The sequence below is a fragment of the Dipteris shenzhenensis genome, chromosome 12, assembly GCF_047967505.1.
Source record: "Dipteris shenzhenensis isolate YYH24624 ecotype China chromosome 12, Dip_SZ_1.0, whole genome shotgun sequence".
Taxonomy (NCBI): Eukaryota; Viridiplantae; Streptophyta; class Polypodiopsida; order Gleicheniales; family Dipteridaceae; genus Dipteris; species Dipteris shenzhenensis.
Window position 1 is genome coordinate 21,889,782 of NC_141607.1, and position 26,554 is coordinate 21,916,335.

At 42.4% G+C, this 26,554-nt stretch overlaps 1 protein-coding gene across 1 annotated transcript; it reads right to left on the bottom strand.

Moving 5' to 3' along the window:
- Nucleotides 1-19,566: 19,566 nt before the first annotated feature.
- Nucleotides 19,567-26,009, bottom strand: LOC147895976 (uncharacterized). Its single transcript, XM_087382190.1, has 12 exons — nucleotides 25,817-26,009; nucleotides 24,820-24,878; nucleotides 22,718-23,163; nucleotides 22,418-22,628; nucleotides 22,194-22,325; nucleotides 21,820-22,107; nucleotides 21,311-21,426; nucleotides 21,049-21,224; nucleotides 20,486-20,969; nucleotides 20,337-20,400; nucleotides 19,792-20,258; nucleotides 19,567-19,708 (listed from the first exon to the last, which is right to left on the bottom strand). The coding sequence occupies exons 1-12, from the start codon at nucleotides 26,007-26,009 to the stop codon at nucleotides 19,579-19,581; spliced, it is 2,766 nt and encodes a 921-aa protein (XP_087238316.1). The 3' UTR covers nucleotides 19,567-19,578.
- Between the last annotated feature and the right edge of the window lie 545 nt (nucleotides 26,010-26,554).

A 26,554-nucleotide genomic window follows, 5' to 3' on the forward strand; every position in this document is an offset into this window, starting at 1 on the left:
ATGGTGCATGCTCAACATGTTATATTGAATGAAGAGGAAGAATGCATGCTAGGAAAAATTTCCAAAATGGGGCCATTGAAAAATAGTGAGGCAAAACGCTTTGCTATGGTTCTTGGATGCAAGGAAAGGGGAATCACTGCCAATGCTGCAAGGGCATTCTTAGCCAACTTGATTCGATTTTATTGTATAGACAACCCTTAGGGAATGTGAGTGATCTTGTTAATTAGAGTTGCAAACACAAATGCTCAACTAAAACATTTGTACCTACATTCTGATTTATATTTGGACACTATTTGGTTAGATTCGATTTGCAAAACATTATGTTTCAATTTGTTTTGTGAAAGAATTAATAGACATTGAGTTAGTACCTTGTTCAAAAAATGCTATGTGCTTTATGATGTGAGTTTGTATTCCTCCACTAAAAGAATGATTCTTTGATTTTAAACATATGATAGGTGTTGCAGATTGTCCTGAAAAGTTGAAGAGCTATCTTATTACAAATTTTGATCCTGCATCCAATGGCTTATGGAAACATGAATTGCCCATACCCATTGAACACGTGTTCGAAATGAATGGCATCCATTATGAAGTAAAGAAATCAACAATACCTGGGGCAGGATATGGTCTTTTTGTACATACGAGCATCAAGAAAAAACAAGATTTGATGGTATATAATGGTCCAAAGTATGATTATGATACTTGGAGATCTCTCCTCAAGTTTTTCCCAAGGATGAAGACTTATGGAATGTTTGAAGATCCATTCATTGAGCCATTGACAGATGTGAAATGTATTGTGGGAGATGTATTGTATGGAAACATTGCTGGATATATAAATAGCTCAATGTATTATAAAGAAAGAACAAATGTTATATTTGTATACATCCCTAAACTACCACCTTGGGCTCAAAAGTCACAAGGAAATTTGAGTGCCCATGGCTACATTACTGTGCAAACCATAAAGGATATCTCCTTCGGAGATGAGCTACTTTGTGAGTATGAATACTAGTATGGAATTGTTAATGATTATGTTAAATGATGTGGTGCAAAATTGGCTATGTGTCAATGGTTTTGATTATATTTAGTACAAGAAAGCAATTTAAAAAAAGGTTTTTATCAAGACCATGTCTCTGAGTTTCATGAGCTCTATTGTGATGGAGAGTTTCATGAGCTCTATTGTGATGGAACGGTGTTTTTGAACACCACATTTATATGATGGATGTCAAAGCTCTACCATAATCCTATTGCATATGTCAATACTGCAATTTATCAACATAGAAACATATGAATTTGACATTAATTTGATACATCTAATATACCAAATAAAAATTGACAGTTGTTGCAAGTTTAATTTTGTTTTTGAAGACCACATTTATATGATGGATGTCAAAGATCTATAACAATCCTATTGCATATATCAATACTCCAATTTAATTTACTCCAATGAATCTTCCTAATGCAACATCTATAAATTGGCTTTTGTTTGTGGTTTCGATGCATACGAAACAACAAACATCTTTCTTTCACTAGCAAATCAACAAATGTTTTGGCCATGGAGCCATGTTCACATCTATTAAGGCCTTTTTCCATAGCAACAATGTGAAGATTTTTGCTTGGGTTTCTAGGAATTGGGAAAGTATTGTGCATGGTCTAGTCTCCCCCAACATAATTGAAACTTGGGTCCTCAATGGAGCTAATGTTTCAATAAAAAACATCAAATTTTACTTTTGAAGTGACTATATTTTATTTCGTGGGAATTGGGATTTTCCCAAATTCTCTAATATAGTGTTTCTCCCCTCTTCATATTTTGTCATGGTATTAGAGCTCCCTTGCCTTCCGCTGAGGCATTGCGATTCTTGAGAGAGTGTGATGATTGAGAGATTGAGGTTCTCTTGAGTGTTCTTCATGCAAGTTCACTTCCGTCGAGAGAAGGAAAATCCCATTCAGCTCTGTTCATGTGTGAGGAAGTTCCGTCCATATTTTCATTCATTTCTTGAATTCTTTGTGAGGGTTTCCATTCGTCCTTCTTGAGAGTTTCTTTATGAGAGATAGAGAGTGAGTTTCCCTTTGCGAGAGATTGTGAGAGAATCCTTGTTGAGATTTGTTCAGATATCCTTGAGTTTGCTCTATAGTTTGAGAGAGAGAGAGAGCTTAAAGCTCTGAGTGGTAGCTTTGACCTACGACCAAGCCAAGGCTACAACAAGCAAGGCTTGGCTTATGATGTACCAAAGGCTTCCTCCATTGACTTGGAAGCTGCGAAGCTTCAGCTACCAACCAACCAATTGGTGCAACAGAACCATCGAGCTCTTTACCAAGAGCTCCTATAAGGACTCCCTTGAAGAGTCCATTCAAAGAGCCACCTAGCCAAAAGCTCCCTGCAGTGACCTCCTGCAAATGGGAGACCTCTTTGCTTCTCCACGTCCAGCCAACTTGTGTTGTCGAGCTCCATACATGAAACACCGGCTCTATTGACGTAGCTCCACAATGGTTGAGGTAGCACTCCGGCCATTATTAACTTAATGTATGCCCTCCTTATAATAATGGTCCTGGAGATCTTTTGTATTTAATTCAAGAAGATGTCTAGGTTCCTTTAGCTTGATTTAATTTTTAATTCTTTGTGCCCAGGATACAAAAGACTAGTTTTCTGTTTGTAACTTTCAAAACTTTATTGTGCCTCCCTAATGAACGGCTAATGTAGTAGTTTCTCTAAATTATTTCTAACATTTATTGTACCTCCTATATGGAAGGCTTAGCAATTACATTATTTCTCTTAATCTTTAATGCCTCCTTTATGGTAGGCTAGGAAACTATTTCACTAACCCTTATTTCACTATGCCTCCTATATCGTAGGCTTTTATTTAAAATCTTTTTTCTCGTACTTGTATCATGCCTCCTTTATGGAAGGCTAGGAAATGAATCTCAAAATAAATTGACTTCTATGTTTGCACCTAATAGGTTCTAACCCTCTCTTTTATACCTTTTTCTAACTAGTTCCTAGGATATGATGTTTACTAGCCTTGGTTCTTGCATGTTTGATAATTATTATTCATGACAGCAATAACAAGCGTGGGAAGAATGCTTGGATACCTGGCACCCATTCAATAACCAGTAAAGTTTTGTTATTGTCTAGTTGGTTGGCAGGTATAGTTCTTCCTTCCTCGAATAATTGCTATCAAGTACATGACTACCTTGGTTACCCCTTGAAGATACATTGTTATCTCTTTTGGATTTCATCAAATATCAATAAAAATTTATTTTTCCTTCTACTTCAACAAAGGATCAATATAATGTTTGAATTATATGTATCTTTTTCCCATTAATAAAGTCATTTTTAATTATTGGTAATGTTACTTGGAATTAAATATATGGTTCATTTATATGATGGGATATTGAACTATTTACACACACACACACACACACACGGGCGCGAAGGAAGACACACTTTCTAAAGTATCAAATCAACCTTGTGTCAATTTCTAGAGATACATACATTCTATGATAGTGCAATGCTTAGATAATATTAAAAATAGAAACTCCCAAAGGTTTCAAATCAGCCTTGGTTTGGTTTGAGAAGTTCAAGGATGTAACTTTGAGTTTCCAAATTGACATTATGTAAAGTTGAGGGGTGGTGCTTATTATTACCATGTTCACTTAAAGAAGGATAGGGAAGGGATGGCATAATCTTTGTTGCAAGGTATTTGACACGCAAGAGGATATGGTGGATACTAAAGAAAATCCATGTATTGCTACAATGATAAAGACAAAGAAAGGCAACCATTTAATGTTCAAGGAAACATTGGATAAATTTGGGGTTACGAGGATGATAGAGAGCTTCAATAATAATATAGGTTCAATGATAAATCGGTTTGGGATGTAGCATGGAGCAACATTGGGGGATTGTGGAATTACATGCATGGATGGCATTTATAGTAGCAAGGTTCAAAAAAATGCAATCAAACATAGAGAACAAAAAAGGAACAAAAAGATAAGAAAATACTAACAAGCTTAATGGTGAAAGAACAGTAAAACGAAGAAAGATAAGAAAGTGACAGAGGATGGAAACTTGCCTCTTGGTCGACCATTGATACCACCTCTTGACACAATGGCACAATAGGCTTTTCAACCGCAACGCTCACACTAGCAACTCGGTGGATCCCGCCACCAAGGCTAGGCTTGATACCGTCCCTATGAACCATTAGATCCACAATGATGTTGCCTTCACCGACTTCCCAAATGGTGCTATCGGATGAGGCAATGCACATCCTAGTGGACACACTAGGAAGGGGGCCCACACCACCTCCCGCTACACCCGTATTTCCAGGAGGGATCACCAATCCCTCTAGGTGTCGACCCATAGCCATCTCCAAGTTGATGACTAGATTCCTTGGGGGAAGAAGATCCGATCTCCCACATGGAGCGATTCCAGAAAATATACGAAGCCTTTGGTGCTCCTAAAAGTCTAGAAATGGTTAATGCATTTCTAGATGGCAAGGCAGACCAATGGTATAGGGCCTCCGACCCAAAAGAGAAAGTCAACTGGGAGGCATTATGGAAAGCATTCATTGTAAGGTTTTCCCCCAGTGAACATGAGTGGAGACTGATTAACCAGTTATATGAGGTGAAACCGAATGACAAGGAATCCCTCTAGGATTACATCACATGGATCAAACACCTCAATTCCCATTGGGAACCATATGAGAGGATGAGTGACAAACAATTGCTACCATGCTTCCTTATTGGATTGGCAAACCCGAAGCTACATGACCACTTAATGGTTATGAATCCCACTTCCTTTGAACTTTGTAGCAAGGTGGCTATCCGTATAAGCTATAATATGATGGATAAGGTTGTTTCCAGGACAAAACAAAAACTCCATTAGAGGTATCACAATCAATAAGGTCTTCTAGTGTGGAGCCTACCAAGAAGGAGAACAACGAGCCCAAGGGCGTGGATATGAGCGAGTTGGCCTCAAACCTACTGAGTGAGCTGGGTCAGTAGTGGAAGTCAGGGACCTCCAAGGAGACACTGAGTAACCCACATTTATTTCTAAGTTGAGACAACGTGTGGTGCAGGGTATGCAATGGCAATCATCCCTCCAATGAGTGCCCCCACCTTAGGGCAAGGAAAGCACTCTACTATGCATACGACTATAGATGGGGAAACCATGACATATCCCAATGCCAATTCTGGAGGGTCCTTCTTGTGGGTCCTTCCTGAGGGTCCTTTCCCAACTGATTTATCAAGCGAGACCCCCATTAGCCCTGATGGCCCTACCCAACCCTACGAATGCACAAGGTGCTTCTTTAGCCAATTCAAGGTAATATAGGCATAATAGGCTCCCCTACCACCACCCATACTGGGTCCGCAACCTCCCCCACCTTGTATAACCCCAGTCAATCAAGTCTTGGTGGAGAAGCTACCCAATGATTGGGAGGAGCTGGAATAGGACCACGGTCATCGCCATGACTATTACCCTTGTGAGGAGGGAAGTCGCACCATAATTCACTACCTCCTACATGAGGACCAATAGGTCCCACTATTCAAGACAGCTCTTGTGGTCGCTAGGGCAAGAGACATGAACTCCATAATGCAAAGGCCCTTGATCCAATGTTATACTTTCCAATGTCCACACAGGGCAAGTGAATGCCCATATAAGGGCTCAATGAACCCATCAGTGTCATGCTTTAAGTGCCAGGGGCCGCGTTTTTAAAGGACTGTCCCTATAGGGATCTTACACTATCAGTTCCACCTGTGATAGGCCCTAGGGTGGCTGTAATCATCTTGGATGAGCACTTGGTCCGCTCCTTTGCCTACCTGCATAGCCTTCTTGGAGCTAGTCTGTGGGGGTTAGGATGCCTCAGGGTTTTGCAGTAAGGGTGCTTTGTCATTCCTTGCTTGCTTCTTTATTTCCCTGCCTATGTCTTTGGCATGCATCCTTGTGATGACCTTCAAGGGTACTGCCGCTACTTGACCCTACTCAATACTCAACAAATTAATCTTGGGTTGTCCCAAGTCGCTGGTCTTCTCAAGGGGCAATCCTTGAATAAATGCTCTACTACACAACCAACCCACCTCCTCTGAGCCCTCGACTAAGATGACCTGAGTATGCCTCCACACCCGGATGTAAACAAGCTAGTGTGGGTCCAAAACCTCACAACCCCACCTTAATATAATGGAATCTATCCGGACCCATCCATGGAAAAACAACACAAATAGACACTCAAAACTTGGTACAAGAATGCTAGGAGAAGTTTGAGCATAGGGTGAAGGCTACTAGCAGAGGGTCGGATAGCATCCACCCAGACCACCTGACCACTTATAGAGGAGCTAAGGCACTTAGGGTGCCAGAAATGGTGGAAGAAGAGGAACGATCCAGATCCAATAAATCAGAGGCCCCAGACTTGATGCAATGAATGTTCCATGAGGACCCGATATTATAGAACGTACGAGAGGAAGGAGACATTTACGATCTCGAAGATATGCTATCGTCAGCAGGTAGGGAGAACTCTCAGGAACCATGTGATAGTGCCGGGTTGGTAGCCTTCCTCTCCAACTAAGGTTGAGATTCCAATCACATCCTTGTTAAGAGGGAATCGTACCCTTTGGCGAGACCTCTCAAACTGGATGAATGGACAATTCCTGCCCCAAGACCTACCAGCCCCAGTTCACATGGGATGATCACTTGGGATACCTAAGCTAGTCCTAGAAAGGTGCAAGTTGTACCGTGTATCCCTGAATCCCCTCAAGTTCCAATTTTGGGTCCAACACAATGTGATTCTCGACCATAGTGTCCAAGAATATTATCTCCATGGATTACAACAAGATCAAGTTCATTCAAGAATTTCCTCCCCCCACAAATGCCAAGGGTGTGTAGCAGTTTACAGGCCATGTTGTGGGCTATTATTGAAGGTTCGTTTTGTTCTACACAGACATATCCCGACCATTGTACAAGCTATTAGTAGTCTTTGAGTGGTGGACCAAGGAATGTAAGAAATCCTTTGAAACCCTCAAGCTAGCTTTTGCCATAGCACTGATATTACAGGCCCTAGATTGGAATCTAATATTCCACATTCACATAGATTCCTCCAATTCTGCTATTGGGTGTGTGTTAGCCCAATAAGGGGAGTATAACTTGGACTACCTTGGGTACTTTTCTAGCTGGAAATTAAACAATGCCGAGGTCAATTACATGACAATAGAGAGGGAAGGCCTAGCCATGGTCTATGTAGTTAAAAAGTTCAGGCATTACTTGTTAGCCAATAATTTCCCTTGTTTTGTGGATCATCGAGCATTATTGTATTTGGTTAACAAGCCTGCATGATGGGATGCATCACAAGGTGGATGCTAATCCTTCTGGAGTTCGACTTCATAGTCACAATGCATAAGGGAAAGACCCACGTCCTACCTGACCACCTCTCAAGGATCCCCAATGGAGAAGCTATGATATGAGTAGAGGATATCTCTCCGATGCTCCCCTATTCCTCATTCACATCATTCCTGAATGAGCAGCCGAAATAGGCCACTACTTGGCCAACAGGTTGAAGCCCTCAAGAGGGATAGAGCCCGCAAACTCATCAAGGAAACAACGCCATATCGGTTAATTGCAATCGAGCGATACCGCATGGGCAAGGATGGCATCATGCATAGATGCATGTGGAGCACGAATACATTGACATGCACTCGAAGAATCACACTCCAGGATAGCAAGAGATCACTTTGCCCCCACTGACATTATTGCACGTAAAGTGCTATGGGTTGGCCTTTGGTGGCCAACTCTCTTTAGAGATGCATCTGGGTTTATCAACCAATGCGACCGCTACCAATGCATACGAATTCCCCATAAAGTGGACATGATGCCCCTAATAGGAATATTAACTAATCAGCCCTTTGAGAAATGGGGCATATTTTTTATTGAATTGATAAGCCCAGCAGCTAAGGGAATAGGGGTCATATACATTATCTTGGCCACAGATTATTTCACCAAATGAGTGGAAGGGAGAGCCACAAGAAAACTCGATGCAAGGTCCACCACTAAGTTTTTATACGAGTAGGTCATCGCATAGCTCAGGTGTCCCTTAGAATTGGTCCGTGACCAAGGAACTCATTTCCTCAATGAAACTATAGCGATCCTAACTAGTGAATTCATGATTATAAATAGAAAGTCAATGCCAAACTACTGACTGGGAGCACAATCTCATCATAGCCTTGTAGGCCTACTGAACATCTTATAAAGTGGCCACCATGAACCATGCCTCCTTTAGCCTAGCCTTTGGGGTGGAAGCAGTTATGCCAATGGAACATGTAGTGCCCAGCCTTCACATTACTGTTGGCTCTTTCCTACGGCTTTCGTAGGAAGAGCAGAGTATTCATAGTATGTAGGGTTTCGAGGCTTTTTGTCAGCTATAGATATATTGGGGTTGTGTTTATAGTATACGTGTAGCTTAGGACCTTGAGTCATGTTCCAGTGAGAGATGTAGGCTTAAGTATGGTAAGCAAACAAAGTGCATGCATGTGTAAAAGGAAGGTGTATCATCATGATTGAGGTAATGAAGGCTTTCGCCTTCATTAAGGATTGCAGGGTTTAGGAGGAGTTTAAGGGTTAAAAGGAGGTTCCACGATTAGAAGGAGGTTCCAGGGTTTATAAGGAGGTTCCAGAATTTAAAAGGATGTTCCAGGGTTAGAAGGAGGTTCCAAGGTTTAGAAGGAGTCCAGGGTTAGAAGGAGATCCAAGGTTCAGGGTAGAGTACATGGTGGAGAACTCATCTCCATCGTAGATCATGGAGTTTAAGGGTTTATGGGGAGCATAGGAGTGGGAGAGGAAGAAGGTGTAAGAGCATGGGGGAAAGAGGAGAGAGGAGGGAGGAGGAGGAGGAGGGAGAAGTTGTAAGACATTCTCTTTCTACATCTAGAAGTTGTAACACATTCTCTTTCTACATGTAGAAGTCATGTGTAGAAGTTGTAACACATTCTCTTTCTACATGTAGAAGTCATATGTAGAAGTTGTAACACATTCTCTTTCTACATGTAGAAGTCGTATGTAGAACTTGTAACACATTCTCTTTCTACATGTAGAAGTCGTATGTAGAAGTTGTAACACATTCTCTTTCTACATGTAGAAGTCATATGTAGAAGTTGTAACACATTCTCTTTCTACATGTAGAAGTCGTATGTAGAACTTGTAACACATTCTCTTTCTACATGAGTCCATGTTGCACAGATTCAACATACTCTCGGATCCATTTTATTACCCGTCCTTGGGTTATGGCTTATAATGATTTCAGAGTTGGGATGCCATGTGCATAATCTAGTCGAGAATTTGTGGTCTGCAGTCAAGAAGCTTATCTCCTCTTAAGGAGGGGTCACGATGGCTGTGAATTTTAGAGGGGATCTCGTTGCTGAGGTTGTGGACTGTGCCATCGAATCTTCTTGGGAAGAGGTTTGGCGGGGGTCTCGTTATTGAGGCTGGCATTTCTTGCTATCTTGCATACATGTTGGATGTGATTGCACCTGTATCATTGAGCTTGTAAATAATTTGTATGCAAGTCTGATATTTTTGCATATAGGAGATGGCTATGATGTTTGGCGGGGGTCTCATTACAGAGGCTGCAGACTCCTTTGCCAATTCATCTTGAGTTTTGGCATAGCTCCTTGTCCTGCTTGTGAATTCATTGCATGCTTTGAGAGTATGGAATGAATGTATGTGATACTATTATTGATGCAATCTATTATGTGCCTATGCAAAATCATGTGAGTGCAGGTAATGTGTTTAACTATACGCTTATTTGTGGGATTTAATAGGGAAACTAAGACTCAATCATCCCTAATACGAAATTGATTAGGTCTTCCTAAATGTGCAAAAATGTGCATATGCCAGTGAGTGCGTGTAACAATCTAGTGTAAATTATATGTGCAAAAATGTGCATATGCTAGTGAGGTCTCGTGATACACTCTAATCCTAAGGAAGACTTGGTTTCCCAAATCTTCATTTTTGTTAGGGATGGCTTGCGTGTTGACGTAGTAGCACTTCAGTCAGCTCTCATTTACTGTTGTGTTGATTTGGGATCCATCCAATGTTTCTAGCAGCACAGCTCCGATGGGATTCATCTTTCATACTCGGTAGGGTCCTTGACCTAGATACTTCAGTTTTCCCTTGTGTACTTTGGCATTATATAACAGGACTAAGTCGCCTTCCTTGATGTCTTTAGCTTTCATATTTCTATCAAACCATGCCTTTCTTTTATGTTTTTCTATTGTCATGGCATGGTAGGCGACTAGTCTTGTCTCTGTATGCTTCTCCAACTAATAGAGCCTTTCTTTCAAGGATTCATGGTCTCCCATGTGTTCCTGTACTTGTATGTGTAGACTTGGTATTAAAAATTTGAGTGGGACCACAGCTTCAAGGCCGTACACCAATTGAAAAGGTGTGTTCCCTGTACTAACCTTGAATATGGTTCTGTATGCCCATCAGGCTGCATTCAGTTTCTCTACCCAATCAGAACATTGTGGTTCTACTACCTTGGTGGGGATAATGCATATTATTTTGTTGGTGGCTTCGGCCTGTCCATTCCCTTGGGGGTAGTAGGGTGTGCTTTTTCTATGGATTACCATGAAGCTAGACAAGAGTTCTTGGATTACCTCCTTGACAAAATGTGTGCCGATATAATTTCAATCGGGCATCCGAATCGGGTGATTACATTTTCATATAAGAATCTTGATGTGCTTCTGGCATCTACCTTTTTGACTGCTTTAGCTTTAGCCCATTTTGAAAAGTAATCAATGGCCACAATGATGTAGCATGCCTGTGTTCCTTTTGCTGCTAGATGTATGGGACCCACATAGTCAATCCCCCATTTCTCAAATGGTTTTTGTGCAACAAACTATCGTTAGGGGATTGAAGTCTTTGTGTTGTGATTTAGTAGTCCGTTGGCAAACATCACAGCCTTTTACATATTCATAGGCATCTGCCCACAATGTTGGCCACCAGTAGCCTATGAGGAGAACTTTTCTTGCAGTGCCTTTCCCTTGGAAGTGTCCTCCTACAATGCCTTCATGGACTTCACTCAAGATTGGCATGATCTCATGAGGCATTATACATCTTCTTAATATCTGGGTCCTTGCCCATCTTGTACAGTTGTCCTACAATGAGTTGATAGGGTGCAATCTTTAGAATCAATTTTTTGGCATCTATTGCTTTTAGTTCAGGGGGTGGTCTGCTTGCCATCAGGTACCCAATGATATCTCCACACCACTCTAGAACAACATCGATTTGAAATAGTGTGGCATTTGGCAAGTCGTCTTCTACTCCAGTGGCTTCTTCTCCCGACTTAACTCGACGTTATATTGGCAATGTAGTATTGGGCACCTTTGCAAAGCCATCTGGTTAATCTTCCTGTGGTACATGGATGGTTCACAAGATAAAGCAATGCTTGATGGTCATTGTAGAAGACAAAATCATTTGCCAGTAGATAGTGCTGAAATTTCTTTACACTATACACCATTGCTAGGGCTTCTCTTTCTGTGGTTGTATAGTTGATCTCTGCATCGTTCAGTTGTCGACTGGCGAAGTAGAAGGGGTAGTCTTTCTTATGTTCACCAGGTTGACAAAGCACACTCCCAATTGCATACTTGGATCCATCAGTATGTACATGAAAATCAATATCCCAATTGGGAGATATAAGGATGGGTGATGTGATTAGGTGCCACTTTAAAAGCTCAAAGGCTTGGTCACACTCTTCGGTCCATAAGAACTCCACTAATAATTTGTAAGGTGGTCTAGCTATCATGGCATACCACAATATAAATCTTCTATAATAGTAGGCATGTCCCATAAAGACCTGTACACCTTTGGAATTTGTAGGAGGAGGCAATTCCATGATGATTTTGATTTTGTCCATGTCAGTTGCAATCCCATGTTGAGAGATGATGTGTCCCAAAACAACTCCGTGGGTCACCATGAACTAGCATTTTGTTGGATTTAGGGAGATGGCATACTCCCTACATTCGATTAGTATTTAATCAAGACATTTGAAGTGGTCCTGTTTGTTTGAATGGATGCACAAATTATCCAAGAACATTTGTAAAAACTTATTCAAAAATGACTTGAAAGCTATGAACGTGACTCACTAAAATGTGGCTAGGGCATTACAAAGGTTGAATGGCATGACTCTATATGCAAAAATACCCCATTTTGTAGCAAATGCTGTTTTTGATTGGTCTTAAGGAGCGATTTGCACTTGGTTATAGCCACTGAAGCCATCCAAGAAGCTCTATATTTCTGAACCTGCCACTTTTTCCGACACTGTTTCTATTAAGTGTAGGGGATAGTGATTCCTAATTGTGGCGGCATTCACATTTTTTAAGTTTATGCATATTCTGAGCTTCTTGTTACATTAGGTACAATGATAATGGGTGAAACCCAATCAATGTGCTCTATCGCGTAGATGAATCTGGCATTTAGTAGTTTTTTCAGCTCATCATAAACCATGGTGCCATATTTAGGATTTGTGCAATAAGGTCCACATACCTTAGGGTGAGCACCTTCCCTTATAGGTATCGTGTGTACTACCACTTCTGGTGAAATTCCTTTCATCTCTTTGTATGACCATGCTAGGCAGTCACGGTATTCCATTAGGAGTTCTTTGAGTTTGGTTTCATCTTCTTGACGAAGCTGTTTCCCAATGAAAACCAATTTTTCTTCCTTCCCTTCAAGGGCGAGGTTTATTGTGAATGTTTTTGCTGGTACCTCATAGATTAGAGTTTCTCCAATGCTATTGATTTCTTGAACTTCATATTCTCTAAGTGGTCTTGGAATTTCTATTAGCACACTACCACTTGTATAATTCTTGAAGTATTCAGACACTTCTCGAAGATCAGCCTCTGATGGTGTTGAACTAGCCTGACATGTGTCATGTGTACTAGGTGGCATAGTTGCATTTACTAATTTGTTAGGCTCTTCTTGACTTTCTTTTTTTGAATTCTCTTGATCGAGCTTCATCCGCACATGTGGCTTATATTTTCGCAATTTCTTATGTTGGGAACTATGGGGTAACTTTTCCACTGGTAAGGTGTTTCCAAGTAAGGGTTCATTTGTTGCGCATACTCTTTCCAGTCCCTCAGGGGACCATTCAAGAGGCGGTCATTCTGATTTTGAGGGAGCTATCTTTGCAATGTACAATTCGATGATCCTTGATTGGACTCGTTCGAATTCATTGAAGTGCTCAGCCTTGGCTTTTTTGCGATTTCCTCCTTCAGCTTTCTTGCAGGATCTTCTGCTATTATTCAACTTTGGAGGTTCAACTTTCGGGAGCTCGACTACCATTAGGGCATGCAGAATGGCTGTCATTATCAAAGATTTGACCTTCAATTTCAGCATTCGCAGCCTCTATTTCAAGGTCCCAAGGAAAATTTAAGTCATCATTGGTATGGTACCTTCTTCAGGTGCATTATTCCACTCGAGCCATAAAGAATGGCATCTCTAGATCGATTGGTTCTTCATGTGCGAGTGGAGGATCTACCTGTAGTGCATTAGCATCTATCTGTGAGAAGATGGGGTCTAATGAATGGCAGTTGTCGATGGTTGCCAATGTTTATATCCAATTATTGACATTGCTTTGTGAGTCACCTGTTATGGCATGCTGTTGCAAGGGAGCTGATTTGCTTGAGATTACTGTTGAATATGTGTCATATAATGCTCTAGACACAATTGGTTTAATAGCTCCTGTCCCCACATTCACCTTGACTGCAGTGTCTCGATTTTGGATTGTCAGTCTATCACTTCCCTAGTCATGGAGGATTGATGCTTCCGGTAACCAAGGACGTCCCAGTAAGATTTGATAGGATTTTTTGGGGAGATCCAAGATTGTGAATTGAAGGGAAAAATGAACTCCTGTGATCTTTGTGGACATGCCATTCACTATTCCCAAGGGTTTAGCCTGTGAATCATCAGCAAGGCGTATGTTGAAATTAGCCTTTTGCATTGGTGGGAGACCCCATTCTTCGTAGAGCTCCTTTGAAAGGAAATTTACACCTGTTCCACCATCCACTATGGCTTGGACTTCATTATATGCCTTGTGGATCAAAGGCATAGTAATGTTGTGTATGTCATCTCTCTCACCCATCCGCACAAGGATATCTTCAATGCCATTCATAGGTGGTGGGGGATTTGTGAGTTCAATCCATCCTTTGAAACTCTCCCAGAGATTGGGACAATTCCATAGGAGGATTCCTATGGGAATTAACACAGGGCAACTCAGGATGCTAGAGAGTGCGGCTCCTTTAAGTTGATGTGGCAGTACATTATGTTGTGGAGTCTATTGTTGGAACAAAGGCTCAAGTACAATATCATTACTTTGTGGGGCCACGTCATGGATTGGGTCTTGAGCTTGTTTCTCAGTGTCGAATTGAGCTTGTTTCTCAGCCTCAAATTGGGCTTGTTCCTTTTGTACCCATTGTTGAAGTGCTTGAAAACGAGCCTTCTCCACCTCTGCATTTGGATAGGTAGCTTCTTTTATTTGAGGCTCGGGAGTTGATGTGGATGAGCTTGGCTACTCATTGCTTGGTGGAGGTGGAGGCACCTGTGTTTTCTTTTTTAGAAGTCTCTTAGGTTGGATTGGAATGTTAGGGTCCTTGGTGGCCTCTTTTTGTTGGCATGTAATTGCATTTACAGGTTGTGATTTTACATTTGCCAGACCCAGACTTTGATGGTCCACCCCAATGATGCTGATGGGGACGTTAGGCTTAAGTTCTGTTTGTTCTGGGATCTGATTTTTCATGGGACAATCCATACAGGCATGTACTATGCCACAATCTCTGCAAAGTGGTTGGAAAGTAACTGGGCTACCACGATGAGGGCACTCTATGATCCGAGGATTTTCTCCACAACCGTAGCACTTGATTGGTGTGCGATATGTGTTGGGACCGACTTCATTTGCATAAACTGGTATTAGACCCTCTGCACCTTCTACATAGTACACTAGGTAGTCTGCTTCATACTCAAATGGTGAGTCTACTTCCTCAGCTTGTAATTGATGTATGGGAACTGTCTGAGGAGCTGGATTTGGTGCTCTTGGATATGGTCGTGGATTTGGATTCATGAGTACTTGTGGGACTTGTGTTCGAACAGGAATAAGATTTAGCCTCGAAGCTAGGGGCGCTTATGCAAGTGCCGGTTGCCTGTACATTGGCATGGGTGCTGCTTGGTATTGTTGAGGTCAAGGCAGGTTGTTGCGCATGTTGAAGATGCAATTGTTTTCATCATGACCACCGATGACACAGATATGGGACCACAACCTTGCCGGAGGATTTGCTTATGCAGTGATCCTGGCTCTTAGGACCGAGCACTCATTTGCTGTATGATTTGCCATGCAGTGTGGACATCAAACATTTTATCACCGTGGATATGTTTGAGTTGGCGGCTGAGACAAGTGAAGTTTTTGATGCATGGCCTACATCATATCTTCTTTCAGCTTCAAGGTCATGGCCTCTAGGCGATCTTCATTTGATGTTTCAGCAATGGACTTGGATTTGCCTTTTTTGGAGTGCTTATCTCGGGTACTAGATCTGCCATCATCACTGCTAGCGTCTGAGTCCCCCATCATGCCATCCTCGATGCCAATGGCTGCTGCATGAGCAACAGTGAACATTTCATAGCTGCTTATCTTTTTCATATCCTTTCAGATTTTCTTTCTGAGTCCTGCAATGAACCATGCCGTGAGGTACTTTGCATCTAGGCATGCGTCACATTTGGTAATTAATCTTTTCATCTTACCCAGGTACGTGCATACATCTGCGTACATCTTCTCTCCGTCCTTGTTCGATCTTGTTGAGTTGGAGAGCAGGATCATCTTGTAGCCTCTCCATTTGAAAGCGTCGTTTGAATTCTGTTTGAAGTAGGTCCCATGTGGCGTGCTCTTCCACTAGAAGGTCTAGGTACCATTTAGATGCAAGTTAATCTAGTTAGGTTGACTAACCTATATCCTCCCAGTTACTATAACTGAAAGGTTTGACTAACTGCAATTAGTTACTAACTTAAGAGTTAGTCTAACCTAACTAATATTAACTAACCGAGGTTAGATTAACTTAACTAACCTAACCTAATGGCAGTTAACTAACCTAACGTAACTAACCAACTAACCTAACTAAAGTTAGTTTTAGGATAGGTTTTTTTTTTTTGGATAGTGTAGGGGGGCGTTCATGACGGCGGCACGAGGGGGTTTGCGAGGGTGGCGGGGGGGGAGAGGGGATGGGGACAGGGGACTGGGGCGGAGGGGGGGTTCATGGGAGGGGATGGGAGAGGGGAGGGGTGAGGGGAGAGGGCGGGGGCTGAGAGGGGAGGGGTGAGAGGAGAGGGGGGCAGGGTGGTAGGTGAGAGGAGAGGGGACGAGGGGAGAGGGTGGGGGGAGAGGGCAGGGGGTGAGAGGAGAGGTGGGCAGGGCAGTGAGCGGGGGGTGAGAGGAGAGAGGGCAAGGGGAGAGGGCGAGGGGTGAGAGGAGAGGGGGCGAGGGGTGAGAGGAGGGGCGAGGTGGCACTCTGGGCAACGGGCGGTGGCAGGGTGGCAGGTGGGGAGCGGGGCGATGGGCAGGGTGGCAAGCGGTGGGCGACGGGCGGGCCAAGCAGCAGGGGGTGAGGGGAGAGGGAGAGCAGAGAGGGGGATGGGGGTGGGAGTTAGAGACAAAGGAAGAGAGGGGGGAGAAAAAAAAGGAGAGAGAGTGAAGAGAGAGAGAGGGGGGTGGGGGGGGAGAGAGAGAGAGAGAATGAGAGAGAGAGAGAGAGAGAGTGTCAGAGAGAGAGAGAAAAAGAAAGAGAGAGAGAAAGAGAGAAAGAGAGAGAAGAGAGAGAAAGGGAGGGAAAGAGAGAGAGAGAGAGAGAGAGAGAGAGAGAAAGAGAGAGAGAGAGGGGGGAGGGAAAGAGAGAGAGAGAGAGAGAGAGAGAGAGAGAGAGAGAAAGAGAGAGTGAGTGAGAGAGAAAGAGAGAGAGTGATATGGAGAGAGAGTGTGTGTGAGAGAGAAAAAGAAAGAGAGAGAGAGTGAGAGAGAGAAAGAGAGAGTGAGAGAGATAGAGAGAGAGAGAGAGAAAGAAAGAGAGAGGGGGAGGGAAAGAGAGAAAAGATATATATATATAGAGAGAGAGAGAGAGGGAAAGGAGGAGGGGGTGGTGGAGATGTAGGGGGAGGGGGGACGGGGGAAGGGGGTGGTGGAAATGGAGGGGGGAGGGGGGAAGGGGATGGTGGAAATGGGAGGGGGCAGTGGAAATGGCAGGGGGGGAGGGGGTAGTGGAGATGGAGGGGGGGTGGCGAAGATGGAGGGTGGAGGGGGGAGGGGGTAGTGGAAATGGAAGGGGGAGGGGGGGAGGGGGTGGTGGAAATGGGAGGGGGGGAGGGGGTGGTGGAGATGGAGGGGGGAGAAGGGTGGAGGGGGTGGTGGAAATGGAGGAGGGAGGGGGTGGTGGAGATGGAAGGGGGAAAAAAAAGAAGAGAAAAAACTTGACAGACAGAAATCTAAAGGGAGGAAGAGGTGGTCACCTGAATGCTCTCCAAGTCTTTCTCGATGTAACAGGATTGTTAAAGAACAATGGACGGTGGTTGGATGGCTAGGTTATCGTTGCGAGATGGGCTCGAAGTCACTTACAATGTCAGGATGGGAGTAAGGTGGTGGTCGATGGAGAGGGAGGAGTGTCTTGCATAGGGCTCGGAATGAAGAGGAGGATGGAGGCACAATGTGAAAGATGAAGAATGAGGGGGTGGAGTGAGTTTTTAGAGGAAATGAGTTTAGGTTTAGGGTTAAACCCTAAACTCTTCCCGAGGCATAACTCTTTATGGATAGCTCGGTTTGCTCTTCTACAAAAAGGTGAAATGATCGAAACTGCAAGCTCTAGGCATTCATGTCTACTACCTAGCCTGATTGTTTATCAAGTGGCTTCTATTTAAGAAATAAAGAAAATTTCTTAAGGTAGAAAGCCAAGGTTGATGCTTGGGGTTGATATGTTGGCTAGATTTAGGAAAAATTTTACTCTCCTTGCCCTTGAGTGTTATTTTTGTGAAAGTTTGAAGTAGTTTGTTTTCTACACATACTGCGTATGTTTACTCTTACTTGAGATGCTAGTCTCCTCAGCAACGGCGCCAAATGTTCGCTCTTCCCTACGGCTTTCATAGGAAGAGCAGAGTATATATTGGGGTTGTCACCTACAGATATATTGGGGTTATCGTTTGTAGTATACATGTAGCTTATGACCTCGATTCATGTTCCGGTGAGAGACATAGGCTTAAGTGTCGTAAGGAAACAAAGTGCATGCATGTGTAAAAGGAACATGTATCATCATGATTGAGTAATGAAGGTTTCGCCTTCATTGGGGGTTGCAGGGTTTAGGAGGAGTTTAAGGGTTAGAAGGAGGTTCCAAAGTTAGAAGGAGGTTCCAAGGTCTAGAAGGAGGTTCCAAGGTTTAAAGAGAGGTTCCAAAGTTTAAAAGGAGGTTCAAGGTTTAGAAGGAGGTTCCAAGGTTTAGAAGGAGTCCAGGGTTAGAAGGAGGATCCAAGGTTCAGGGTAGAGTACATGGTGGAGAACTCGTCTCCCTCGTAGATCATGGAGTTTAAGGGTTGAGGAACAAAGGGTTTAGGGGGAGCATAGGAGTGGGAGAGGAAGAAGGTGTAAGAGCATGGGGGGTTTTACAGGTATCTGAGCAGAAAAGCACGAGCGGAGAAGTCCGAGCAAGCCTTTTTGCAACATGTTCCTATGTATATTCATTCAAGGAATCATATTGAAACACTATTATAGTGGAATATGTTAAATACAAACTATATTTATTCAATTCTAATAGTACAAACTTTCCATGTATAGTATTTAAAGAAAATGTTAAAACAGGTCAAGGTCATTTGCAACCCCCCTAGAATGATACATTATCTTTCAGAACATTCATATATATGTTTAAATTCATTATTATTTTTCTCTATTCTCCTCACACCCAAAGTAGACTATTCAACTAAGTTGGCCACTGATGTATGTGATTCCATCCATGAACAAGGTTTGAACATATTGCACAAAACTTTTACCAGATGTGGAAGTTTTGCCCAGTATATTCCTAACCGAAAAAACATTAAATCCAGATCATGAATCCAGGATTCCACACTAAAAATTATAACCCACAAGCGTAATTTAAATTTTGAATTTCAATGAACCAATCCGACCAATAAATCTACGTGTGCACTTCAACTTGCTCATCTATATGTAAGCCGCCAAGTGATATTTTACAAACCACATGCAACAAGCTTACCAGATGCAGGTAATATAACAAGTAAGAGTGACAACGTATGAAGGAAAAGGAATGCATATCATAGAATCTTACATTAAATAATGCCAACCAACAAAATAGAAGCTCAAGATTGTTTCCAAAAGCCAAAACAATCTATACCTCCAATGTAGATTTTACTTGCGCATTAATAAACTAGAGTGCACCCAAAAAAAGTTTTCCAAACTATTGTCTCATACGCATAATGTCACAAAATTTCAGAATCAAAACGATAGCCAAAAATAAATATCGTGTATATGAGATAGCACCAATGTCTAGTAGACCATAAAGTATAACCATAAACTAATTCTCATCGGCGGAGTCATCCACAAATAAACTCCGTCGTCTCCTCTTCTCCCTCAACTCATAGTTATATGATTTGTCGTTCCTTTCCATGTGCATGGCCATACTCTCTGCGTAAGTTGGCAATTCACTTCAAAATGAAACTCTAAAACTCCCTTACATGCGTAAATGAAAGGTATTCATTCAAAATAAAGAACAACATTTTTTACTCACTAGTCCAATGGCACAGCAACATTGATTTCTTCCTCCTCAGCATCGACGTCCATGAGCATATGCTGCTGTGTAGACAATCCCACACCTGCATAAATAGCATCCACCACTCCTGGAAGTAGTCCAGTACATATCTCTGGGTCATTGTCTATTGCCAAGCAAGGGCGACCAGAGTGGAGTGCAGCCCTCAATCCTGGTCCTATCCCTGCCCCCATCTCAAGAATGGAACCATTTGGAGGACACAACATCTCCAAGAACATAAGTATGAATGTAGGACTCTTCTCAAGAGATCCACGCCATGCACCTCCCTTGCCAACTCTTTTGGAACGATGGACTGAAGGCAAGTAATGTGGAAGCAAGTTGCCATCTAAACTCATCCTCATCATGGAGGCCACACCCTTTGCTGATTGCATGTTAAATGTGGGTCTTTGTCCTATCCTCCTCATAGCCATAGCATGGAAAACATAAGACTATTCAAAAAAGCATGAGTCAATTTCTATGTGATTTATGATACAGAAGTAGAAGCAAACATACATTTGAAGACTCACCTTCACACCAATCCCAAGTGTGTCTGAAATGCCTTGAGGTTCCATGCTTTGTACTATCCATCTGCTTGAAACAAAACAATATGTACCAGAATCAGACCCTAGCCTATAACTCGCAAGACTTCATGAAGTGTTCAACACAATAAATTTACCTGCAAGCCACCTCCATTTTTAATCTTACTGCATAGCGCTCCACAGTAGGCAGAGTAGATGGAGAACAGAAAACCAAAGTCCACCCATTGTCATCCATCACAGCTGCAGCAATGGCCAAGGAAGAGGAGATATGATCTTCTGAGATAACATTCCAAGGTGGAACCTCTCCTCCACCACTTGTAGCATACCCTGTGGGAAGATCCACAATGCAACAGTCCACACTCCATGTGCATTGTTTAGAGTTTCGTTTCTTCCCTTGTTGGTGTAGAAGTGCAAAAAAATCGCGTAATTCTTGATATCCATTTGCAAGCTGTGATTGCACTATCTCTTTGCCCAATTTGATATAGTCAAACTCCCATACCTTTACCCAACTCCTAGGTATGAGGGGATGTTTCCAACGTGGCAAAAAAGACAATGGAACCCAAATAAATTCAATGGAGAAAGGCTTTCTCACTATCCCAGAGTCATGAACTTCCGGAGTATCTGCAAACATAATGCATATCAAATGACAATACTAGACTAAAAGGAATTGGAAAACTTCAATAAAGATATTTCAGCTTACCATCTCCATCCAAGTCAGTATTCTTCCTTCTCCCTGGTTTTGCAGGATCAGGATTCCCTATATTTTCCTTTTGTTTCTCCACCAACATCTTTTGTTGGTCCTCGAGATTTTTACGCTGCTCCTCGGTCATGTCTCCAGAGGATCCAGAATCAGATTTACATTGACCTTTCGAATGCCTTATCAAGAAACCCATGGAGCAAGTCAATCATAAAAAACTAGTTAAGAACAAGAGGCACATAAATAACAAACATGAAAAGTATACCTCTCTAGCATTAATGCCTCCTCCTCTACACACTTTCCACTACTCATTTCTATCCACCATGGACAATGCTTTCTCTCCCACTCTGAAAGCCTTATAGTTCCTTTTGCAGTCATGTCCTCACGAAAGACTTTATGTGTGTACATGCAATAGGTAGGAGGATTGAGCACTGTCCATGCCTTGCAAATAGATGGAATGGTTTGTATCTTTTTTGTGTCCAGCAAATGAAGAATAAACCTATTCAAAACCCAGGCAGTTGAAAGCATAAGAATAATATGAAATAGAAATTCAAGAATTAGGCAATGAAAGATGAATGCTTACCTAAAAACAACTCTTCTGCTTGCATTCACAAGGTCAACCTGTTTTGCAGGCACGGTAGCCACAGACATGAAGGATGCAAAAGGCTCATACAAATCACTCCGATGTCTTGCCACAATATCCTCAAAATATTCGCATAGTGTAGGATGCTCTGGCAACTCCAAAGAAGAAACTCCAACAAATGAAGCCTGAACCTGTGACAACAACCTATGACACTCTTCAAGAACCTGGTCCATAAAAACTTCCTTTGCAAGCCACCCAATGAAGGCATGGTCACTTGTTGGCATTCCATAACTATTCTTCAAATTCAAATCAAACCCAAGTAAAGACAATAATGAAAGCTGCCTAGCCTTGCTGCAAGAAGCAATGGCCACTTGATACAACTTGTCTAGTGTAATTTTAGCGGTTGTGTCTTCATATGGCAAGGACCATAATTTGTGAAACCAATCTTTGCCATGTGTAGGATTTATTATTGACAAAATCTGTGAAAACCACACAAAAGAAATTCAGCGTGACATTTGAAAGCAATGCATAGCAATACTAGACAAAGGAAAATGCACAAACTCACCCTGTGCACCTTTCTCCTATATGTTTGAGTGACTGTTCTTTTAATCCCAGCTATTTTAACAACTCTTTCATCTTTATCCATTCCAGGAGGTAGCTTCTTACAAGCTGCTTCAAAATCAGATTTCCACTTGCCCTACAAAAGCAAGTATGCAACAAAGCTATAATTCAAACTATATACAAAAGCAAAAGGAAAGAAAGCATGAGGTAGAAAGTATAAGAACTCACAGCATAAACCATGCGACCAAGAATAGCCTGTGTGAGGGGATACCAAACCCTTCTTCCTTGACCAATCTCCTTTTGCCGTACAACCTCAATATTTTTCCTTTCTTCTTTCGTGAAATCCTCTAGAAATACTTGTGCATCACAACTAACAAGTGTACTTGTATGATACAAGTAATCTTTAAGATTTGTTGTGACAATTGCCTCCTCATTCAATCTGGACAATGGAATTTGTTTTAGCATTAAAGTTGAAAATAGAAATATGTCCTTGAAACAACTAGTGGAAGAAAGAAAGATGATACTCACAAGTTAAACCTTTGTAAAGCTGCAATCAACCTCAACTCATTGTTAGGCTCTGGAGCTATAATATGTGCATGAATCCTGATATGCCTTGCCTTGTTATTAACAAAGACCTCCCCAATGCTCTCCATCCATGAGGCAGTTCGATGGTTTCCCTCCCACACATATAACATCTTGCAAGACAGGAATTTCCATGCAGGAGTTTGTTGAAGCTCATGCTCAAACTCATCATTCACAGCATGCCAATGCTTGTCCCATGAAGCTCTTATCCCATCATCCACCTCTTTGGTTGTCCCATTAGACATCCCAACTGAAATAATAAAGGACACCTTTGTAGGGACATATCCCTCCATCTCAAATGCTCTCTTGAGAATGGAGAGGTCATTCCTAAGTTGTCTCACCTTAGGGTTGATAAGTAATCTGTACAAAGGGATACGGGGAGAACCATTCCTCTATTGACAGTTATGGACTCAAGAAAATCACTTCCAACATTACTATCCATTGATTCAGGGACAAATTCATCACCTTCCGTATCACCCTTAGCCTTTCCACTGTCCTTCTTGCTAGTAGACTCTTTCTCCACCGACATCTCTTCAACCTCCTCTGCATTTGGAGATTTGGCTTGTGTGTCAGCAGATGTGGGGGATGGTGTTGTTGGTGCTTGCTCTTTTTCTTTTGTAGTTTTTTTCTTCTTACCAGCAGCCTGTCCACCTATTGTAGATTTTCTCTTTCCTGACCTACTAGTCATGACTTCTAGCATACACAAAAGAAAATTGGATATTAGATCTCAGCCCCATCTCAGCCACCATTCATTTTTTATTGTACTTTGAGTAAAACCAAGCCATTGAATGAACAATGAATCAAAGAATGCAACTAACCAAAAGAGAAATACCTGCTAATCTTGGACCTTGGGTTGATACCAAAAACAATTCAGTTTCCAATATTCCAACCAACACTCTGCAAAGAGAGATTCAAGAAAGTCAAGAACATGTATTGACATAGGAGCATAAGAACATCAAAGAGCAACCATAGTGTGGGAAAAAACTAATGCACAACCCTATTTCACCCAATTGAAATTACAAAAGGAGAAATTCCTAAGGAGCTAGGACCTCTGTCCCATTGCCCCCACAAATTCAAATCTCCAATATCCAAAATGACAACTTGCATATATTGATTGGAGTAAAGTAAGGATTAACTATTGACATAGCAACCAAAGAATTATGAAAGTAAAGAGTTTACAGTTGGAGCATTTGAAGCAATGGGAAGTTACAACAGTCTACATGTAGTTGCAGATGTCTTCAAAAGAATATACTTGCACATATCCATGTGGCTGATACACCAAGAATGACCATCCAAGTGATCTTCAACATGCTTGGATGTTAGAGATACAAGGTCTCTCTCATATCATAATGAAGTCTTTCCCCCTATTCTGCCAGCGGAATAGGGTGGGGAGGGCATCAAGGATGCATAGAACACTAAAATGGTGTTGCCTCTCCCATCTTCTGCTGGTGGAATAGGGAAAGGAAGCCATCAACTTCAAGCCCGGTTGGACATTATCAGCTGCACTAGCCAAATGATATGTAGCCTTCAAGTGATATAGTGTTGCCTCTCCCCCTATTCCGCCAGCGGAATATGGTAGGGAGGCCATAATCTTGAAGCTTCCATGTGATCTTCAATATTCTTGGATGCTTGAGATGCAATGAGCTTGAGTATTCTTCAATATTCTTGGATGATTGAGATGCAAGTGATCTTCAATATTCTTCACTATAATGGGAATCCCCTAATACATCAACTTGAAGCATTGACATAGCTTCCAAGTGATCTTCAATTTGCTTGGATGCTTGAGATGCAAGGATACTAATGGCAAAAAGGAACCTAACAGTCTCCATTCTCTTAAATTCATTTCATCAAAAGATGTATTCCTTTCATTAAAAAGACTATACGATTCCTATCAAGTGCATTCCAAAAACTATACAATCTCCAATTCCGCCGGCGGAATAGGGTGAGAGTGACATTAAGAGGTTGCTTAATAAGGGGGATAGATTCAGTGAAAAGCTTTCTCAACCCAAAATGGCAGACTCTCTATCTCCTCTTCTAGTGCTGCATACCTTCAATGTCAGACTCTCTATCTCCTCTGCAGTGCTGCATACCTTCAAGGCCAGCTTCCCTATGAAAAGCATGCTAGAGCTACTAAATCTTCAAGAAAGGGGCATCCATAAAAGCCTATAGTGGCTTCAACAAACCAAGGCCCAAACAACATCCAAGGCTCCAACACAACAATAAACCAAGGCCCAAACAACATCCACCATGGTTCTTCCAATGCGCATGCACCAATCGACCTTCAATGTCCTTGAAGGAGGTAAGTAATGCTAATGCAAATCCCCTATTCCGCTGGCGGAATAGGGGGGAGAGAGACTCACAAGAACAGCACTCTGCCGCGCTAAACTGGCGACAGACGATATGGCCAATCGAGAAAGACAAAGAAATAAGTACTTCAATCGACCTTCAACGTCCTTGAAGGAGGTAAGTGGTCCTAATGCAAATCCCCTATTCCGCTGGCAGAATAGGGGGGAGAGAGACTCACAAGAACAGCACTCTGCGGGGCTAAACTTACAACAGACGATATGGCCGATCGAGAAAGACAAAGAAATAAGTACTTGAAGACTTTCAAATACCCTTCTTGACTGAAAAAAACATATTCAAGATATATATATTAGCAGCAAGAGAATGAGTACGCACCTTGTCACTGGATCGTGACTCAAGCCAGTCTGCAAGTGTGAATAGAAGCTATTTCTTCCTACCATTCTACCTCTTTTTCGCAAAAACTATTGCAATGCATATAAATGTAATGGACAGCAAAAACTATAACGATGCATCTATATCGATATCTCGCGGGACTGTAAGCTGTAGCGCCTATCTCTTAACGTATATCGAGTCCTCTTAACTTCTATCTCCCCCTATTCCGCCAGCGGAATAGGGGGGATAGAAGCTGCAAGAGTGCCAACGAGTGCCAAGGTGCTGCTTACCAGCGTTATTCCGAGAAGCTCTACGAATCCAAAAACCGGAGAAGGTGGTCTCTACGTGCAAGCTAAGGTCTAGCTCTACTCTCTGGAGCGAAACAAGCTGGAGCGATGTCTCTTCTTTCAATTACTAGCTCATGAAGCGCGGGGTGGTTACTGTTGCAAGCGCGGGAGGTGAGATCGGAAGGGAGGAGAGACGGAGCAGCAGCTAGGAAGAAAAGGAAGAAAAGATCGATTAAGGCAAGCGCAGGTACTTCCGGTTTTCTGGTCTCCAACATTCTCTGTTCTCTCTAGTCTAGTTAATTCCCCTATCCCGCATTTCGTAGCCACTTGTACTGCCAAATTGTGGGATTCTGCGAGGGTTCTATTGTGAGAGTAAGCGGAAGCCGAAATGGCTCTCCGAGAAAGCGGAAGCGAAAATGGCTCTCAGATGACAGGCTCTGGGAAAGCGGAAGCGGAAATGGCTCTGGGAATTGGAGCTATGGAGGAGTCCGAGGAGTTTGGTGAGCAGTGAGACGGGGCAGCCAAGCAGGCGTTTAATTTACGTCATCACTGGGTACAAGAGGCTGAAGAAATCCTATTTTTGACCCTTCCGAATTATTGCACAGGCCTCTCGTTTGCGTGTGCTTGACTGGCGTTAATTTGGTGGCAGGGATATCATCCGACTACACGTTGTCCTCGGAAAACAATAGTTCCGTTCTTCCGGTTTCCTGGCGTTGATGAACGGCTGTAGCTATCCATTGGCGAACCCACCCCCACCGAATGCCATGTTGTAAGAGAAATTTATGTTCTGGAGATGGCTCTCGGAGCTGCTGCCGATAGA

Coding starts and splice junctions, on each gene's coding strand:
- LOC147895976 (XM_087382190.1), bottom strand. CDS start 26,009: ATGTTGGAGACCAGAAAACCGGAAGTACCTGCGCTTGCCTTAATCGAT. Junction 23,164..24,819: donor TAGAGAGTCTGACATTGAAG/GTATGCAGCACT, acceptor AACTGTCAATAG/AGGAATGGTTCTCCCCGTAT. Junction 22,326..22,417: donor TTGGTCGCATGGTTTATGCT/GTGAGTTCTTAT, acceptor TTGCTTTTGTAG/GGCAAGTGGAAATCTGATTT.